Consider the following 6,098-nt stretch of genomic DNA (forward strand, 5'->3'; position numbering starts at 1 on the left):
GGACATGCACTGCGCGCCGCCGCGCCTGCGGGGACACACGGGACACATGGGACACACAGGACACGCGGGGACACGGACACGCACCACACGCCGCTGCGCCTGCAGGGACACGCGCTCAGGGACACGCGGGACACATGGGACACACGGGACATGGACACCCACTGCGCACCGCCACGCCTGCAGGGACACGTGCTCAGTGCGCCCACGCGGGACACACGGGACATGGACACCCACCGTGTGCCACCGCGCCTGTGGGGACACGCGCTCAGGGACACGGACATGCGGGATGTGGGATGTGGGACACAGACATGCACCGTGCGCCACCGCGCATGCGGGGACACACGCTCGGGGACATGGACACGCGGGATGTGGGACATGGGCACGCACCGTGCACCACCACGCCTGCGGGGACACGCGCTCGGGGACACGCGCAGGACACGCAGGACACGGGACATGGGACACGGACACCCACCGTGTGCCACCGTGCCTGCAGGGACACGCGCTCAGTGCGCCCACGAGGGACACGGGGGACACGGGACATGGACACCCACCATGCGCCACTGCGCATGTGGGGATACGCACGCAGGGACACGTGCAGGACACGGGACATGTGGGACACGGGATACGGACACCCACTGCATGCCACTGCACGTGTGGGGACACGCGCTCAGGGACACGCGGGACGCGGGACACGGACACGCACCGCGCGCCACCGCGCCTGCGGGGACACGCGCTCAGGGACACGCGGGACACGCGGGACGCGGGACACGGACACACACCGCGCGCCACCGCGCCTGCGGGGACACGCGCTCAGGGACACGCGGGACACGCGGGACGCGGGACACGGACACGCACCGCGCGCCGCCGCGCCCCGCTTGTGGCGGTCGAGGATGAGGCCGTTCCAGGGCGCGAAGAGCACGCCGCTGAGCTGCACGAAGGCGAAGGCGTTGGTGTAGCGGCTCACTGCGGGGGCACGGTGAGGGCGGGCGCGCGGGCGCGCGGCATCCCCGCGGCGTCCCCGGCCCCGCGGCGCGGCCCGTACCCAGGGCGAGGTCCCCGCGCGCCAGGTGCTCCAGCAGCGGGTTGAGCGTGCCGATGAAGAGGTAGTGGCGCAGCTGCATGCAGGAGAGCCACGCCACGTGCCACGCGAAGAGCCGCGAGCGCACGCAGCGCCCGAACGGCGGCCCCGCGTCACCGCCTGCGGGGCGGGGCGGGGCTCAGCGCGGGACACGCCCCCCGCGCCGAGGACACGCCCACCTCTCATTTGCATGGCCACACCCCCTCCGTGCAAAAGAAGCCGTGCTGTTTGCATGCCCCATTCAAACACATCGTGCTCTGTTAACACCCCCTGCGACACACCCACGTGAATCTCTAGCCACGCCCACCCCTTTGGGCACACCCCCTGTTCTATCTGCATAGCCACACCCACTCCCGATGCACACACACACCCCCGCACCATTTGCATAACCACGCCCACGCCCCTTGAGCACCCCGGTTCAATGGCCACGCCCACACACCCCCGGACACGCCCACATTCTATTTGCATAACCACTCCCACTTCTCTTCTATTTGCATAGTCAAATCAACCCCACGTGTTCTATTTACATAACCACGCCCACATGGGGGGAACAGACACCTTCTATTTGCATAGCCACACCCCCTTGGTTCAAACACGCCCACCGCACATGACACACCCACATATATTTCAATGGCCACGCCCACTCCCTTGGCACCCGTTCCATTTACATAACCACACCCGTGTTATATTTGCATAGCCACACCCCCTCACCATTATACAGAGCCCTGATTTGCGTAGCCACACCCACCCTCCATACAGACCCCGCCCCCTCACACCCTACCCGCCTGCTAGCCCCGCCCCATAGGGACACGCCCCTCCCCGCCCTCTCCTTGTCCCCGCCCCCGTGCCCGGTGCCGGTGCTCACCCTTGGGCGCAGGGCCGAGGGGCGCGGGCTCCAGCGGGGCGTCCTCGGGGCCGCCGTCGTCGTCGCGCGGCGGCGGCGGCCGCTTCTCCTCGTAGGTGCGGTAGGAGCGGGAGCGGGATGGGCAGCGCAGGCTGCGGCCGGCACCGCCGTGAGCGGGACCCGCCACGCGCCCCCCCGGCGCCCCCCGCGCGCGCCCCCTCACCCGTAGTCGTAGGCGGCGGGCAGCGGGTAGGGGATGCGGCGCCGCGGCATGAGGAAGAGCGTGCGCAGCACGTGCCAGGCGCTGCAGCCCGCCATGAAGAGGAACATGGCCCGCAGCGGCAGCCCCCGCTCGTAGAGCACCTGCGGGGCCGCCATGAGCCCCACGGCCCCGCGACGGCCCCGCACACGCTGGCGGCCCCATCCCGTGCCCGTGTGTGCGCCCCTTCCCAGCCCCGTCCCCCATCCTTGACCCGGCCGCGTCATCATCCATGTCCCCCATCCATGTTCCCCATCCATATCTGCAATCCATGCCCCTATCTGTGCCCTTTCCCAGACTCGTCCCCCATCCTTGACCTGGCCACTTCACTATCCATGTCCCCCATCCATGTCCCCCATCCATATCTCCAATCCATGCCCCTATCCATGTCCCCAGCCATGTTCCCCATCCTTACCCCTAGCCTTGGCCCCTATCCATGTCCCCCATCCATATCTCCAATCCGTGCCTCTATCTGTATCCCCAACCATGTTCCCAGCCATGTCACCAGCCCTGCCCCTATCCGTGTCCCCCATCCATATATCGAATCCATGCATCTCCAATCCCCTTCCATGTCCCCCACCAATGTGTCCAGCTACCAACGATGCCACCAACACATTGATGCCCAATCGATGCCACCAACCATATCCTCCATCCATGTTCCTGGCCATGCCGCCAGCCATGTCCCCATCTGTTCCCCCAGCCATGTCCCCAGCCATGTCCTTCAGCTGTGTCCCCATCCGCATTCCCTGCCACGCTGCCAACCGCGGCACGCCTGACGTTCCCCAGATATGCCGCAATCCTCGTGCCCAGCCGTGCGCCCTGCCCTGTCCCCCATCAACATCTCCAGCTACACCCCAGTCCATGACATGCCCACCGCCCGTGCCCACCTTGATGATGAGGAAGATGGCAGAGGAGGAGTCGAAGGCCCCGTTGTAGAGCGTGATGATGACGGAGCGGTACTTCCCGAAGAGGTTGCCCACCTGGCACAGCGAGGCCCCCCGTGAGCGCCCCGGTGCCGTTGGGACAGCCCGGTAGGGGGGCACAGCCCCCGCGCCCCTCACCTGCATGTTGGTGAGGATGAGGAGGATGCCGCCCACCGACAGCAGCGACATGGCCGGGAAGAGCAGGACGGCAGAGCCTGGGCACACGGGGATGAGCGGGGGCCCGGGGGGCCGCCGTGGGGCAGGGGCGAGCGAGGGGCCCCCTCGAGGGGGTCTCACCTGGGGTGGAAAAGGCGACGAGCAGGGTGCCGGTGGCGTAGAAGGAGCTGCAGAGGCGGGCGGTGGTGACGCGGGGACGCAGCGGGGACGCGCCGCCGCCCCCGGGGTCCCTCGGATTGGCGCCCCATGGCATCCATCCCTCCCATGGGCATCTAGGGGGCTGGGGGGGCCCCTCAGGTTGGGGGGCCCCGGGGGACATGGAGGAGCACGGTGGGTCCATGGGAGGTGCTGGCCATGGGTCGGCCCTCCATGGACATGCTGGAACTATTGGGGACACGGATGAACCCAAGGGACAGCGGAGGGGCCCGGGTGCTCCCATCCCGTGGGGCAGGTCCCACCCTGCCTGGGCGCCCTGATAAAGCCCCTGCGGGCGATAGTGGCGCCCCGCGGGTGGCCCCGCTCCCCGGCCCGCTCACATGGCGATCAGGCGGGCCACGGTGGTGCCGAAGCGGTCGAAGATGTAGCCCATGGGGAAGGTCATGAAGTTGTTCATGAAGGAGCCGATGGTGAAGACGAGGGAGAACTGCTCATTCTGCTTGCTGCAGTCTGCAAGGCAGTGACGAGCGGCACATGGGGACACCGGGGACACGGGACACCAGGGACATGGAGTATCACAGGCCATGGGGATAAGTGGGGACATGGGTCTGGGACACCAGGGACACGGGACATCCCAGACCACCAAGGGATGGACAGCAGGGACAAGGGACACAGATCACAAGGCAGCAGGGACAAGGCCATCACAGCCCACCGGGACAGCAGCAACGTGGGGTATCACAGGTCACGGGGACAATGGGGATGCACGTCTAGGAAACCAGGGACATGGGATATCACAGGTCGCGAGGACAGTGGAGACCCAGGTCTACGATAGCAGGGACAGGAGGGACAGGAGAGACCAGAGCTAGCGTAGGGCACGGAGGCAGCAGGTCCAGGGGCCACCAGGAGGGAGAAGCCCCGGGCCTGGGGCAGCAGGGACAGGGCGAGGGACGAGGCGTGGGGCCGGCGGGGACGTCCTACCGAGGAGCTCGGTGCCATTGGGTCCGGGGCCGGGCAGGCAGAGATCCTGGAAGTAGCCGAGATCCTTGAGCACGTAGACGAGGGAGGCCCAGCCGAAGATGATGCCGCAGAAGGCGCCGCACTCGAGCAGCCCCGTGAGCAGCGTGGCCAGGCGCTTGGGCAGCCCCGCGCCGCCCGCCGTCGCGCTCGCCGGGCCTGCGGGGACGGCGCCGTGTCACTCCGCGACCCCCGTCCCGTCCCGTCCCGCTGCCCGCACGCACCCACCCGGCTCGCGGCGCCGCGCGCACCCGTCCCCGCCATCGCCATCGCGCGCGGCCCCTAATGAGGCGGGCGCGCGCGCGCCGGGCGCTCCTCGCCAGCCCAGGGCCTTATCGCGCGGGGCCACCCCGTGTCCCTCGCCCCCGTGCGCCTTGTAATGACTCCTAATGAGGCCCCGGGGGCCGGCCGCGCTCGGCTAATGATTAACCCGGGCACCGCTGGGTGTTTATCCAGGGCCACGCTATCTTTAGCTCGCGGCCGCAAAGCCTCTCACCCTGGAGAGCGAGCCGCGCGCCTCGTGGGGATTCTCCGCTGTCTGCTATGGGGTTGAGCTCAGGCGGGAGAGGGGAGCAAAGCGGAGGGGTCCCGGCCTGGCCCTGGCGAGCCCGTTGCACAGCATGCCGGGGGACTTTGGGCCCTGATTCGGGTGCCCTGGGTGCAGGGGGCAGGGGGTGGGAGCCGGGGAGCGGCACAGCCCCGTGGCCGCGGGGGCAAAAGTGCTGATGCAGCACGTGGGGCAAGCGAGCGAGGCCCCGACCCCGCAAGGGGGGACTTTGCCCTCGCACATGCATGTGCACACACGTGCCTGGGGGCAGTGCCCCCCACCCCTATCCCCCACGTGAGGCGGGCACGGAGGCATCCGTGGGGGATCCCAGATGTCCCGCACGCGGCAGTGGGGCCAGGCCCGGCCGTACCCCGCAGGGCGGATGCGGCGGGGCCCGTAGGGCCGTGCCCGGCTGCGCTTGGCTGCTCCTGGCGAGCGCGGACGTGCTGGGGCGGGAGGAGCGGGAGGAAGTGGCGAGCGGGACACGGCAGCGCCGCGGCTGCGCACCCAAACCCCGCGCTGGGGCTGCCGGGACTGCCGGGGGTGCCGGGCCCCGGGTAGGGCAGCCCTGCGGTCAAGGCCCCGTGCCCAGCTCACGGCCCCCAGGTCACCCCACATCCCAGTGCCCGGGTCACCTAAACACCAGCCCCTAGGGCACCCTATAGCTTGGCTCCTCAGCCGGCCCACACCCCAGCCCTCCGGCTACACTGTAGTCCAGCGCTCCCGGGTCATCCTAAATGCCAGCTCCCGTATCCCCCAGCCTCCAGCTACTCTGTAACCCGGCCCCCTTGTCACCTATATCGAGGGTCACCCTTTATCCCAGCTCCTTGGCTTCCCTAAATCCCAGCTCCCTGGCTTCCCTGTATCCCAGCCCTCTGGCTACGCTGTATCCCTGTCCCCAAGGCACCCTATATTCCCTCCGCCGGTATATTTCCTCCTATATCCCCACCTTCTGGCCATGTGCTATCTCCGCTCCGCGCTCTTCCTATATCCCGCCTCCAGGCCGCCCGGGATCCCCGCGCCCTGCTCACCCTATCTCCGGGCCCCGGGGCCATCCTAGAGCCCCGGCCCCCAGCGCGGCCCCCCCGGCCCGATCCCCC

The 6,098-nt window shown here is 68.7% G+C and overlaps 1 protein-coding gene across 1 annotated transcript in view; it reads right to left on the reverse strand.

Moving 5' to 3' along the window:
• The window catches only part of SLC43A3 (solute carrier family 43 member 3), a 9,544-nt gene extending 4,829 nt beyond the window's left edge, over window positions 1-4,715 (reverse strand). Inside the window, exons 1-10 of the mRNA XM_026040233.1 lie at window positions 4,703-4,715; window positions 4,416-4,610; window positions 3,818-3,947; window positions 3,402-3,448; window positions 3,243-3,319; window positions 3,069-3,161; window positions 2,146-2,285; window positions 1,944-2,074; window positions 1,043-1,198; window positions 850-963 (exon numbers count right to left, since the gene is read on the reverse strand). Coding sequence (XP_025896018.1) covers window positions 850-963; window positions 1,043-1,198; window positions 1,944-2,074; window positions 2,146-2,285; window positions 3,069-3,161; window positions 3,243-3,319; window positions 3,402-3,448; window positions 3,818-3,947; window positions 4,416-4,610; window positions 4,703-4,715 — 1,096 coding nt within the window. The remainder of the gene's footprint in view (window positions 1-849; window positions 964-1,042; window positions 1,199-1,943; window positions 2,075-2,145; window positions 2,286-3,068; window positions 3,162-3,242; window positions 3,320-3,401; window positions 3,449-3,817; window positions 3,948-4,415; window positions 4,611-4,702) is intronic.
• Window positions 4,716-6,098: the final 1,383 nt, after the last annotated feature.

The sequence above is a fragment of the Nothoprocta perdicaria genome, unplaced genomic scaffold, assembly GCF_003342845.1.
Source record: "Nothoprocta perdicaria isolate Ctin4 unplaced genomic scaffold, notPer1 scaffold_251, whole genome shotgun sequence".
NCBI classification, from domain to species: domain Eukaryota; kingdom Metazoa; phylum Chordata; class Aves; order Tinamiformes; family Tinamidae; genus Nothoprocta; species Nothoprocta perdicaria.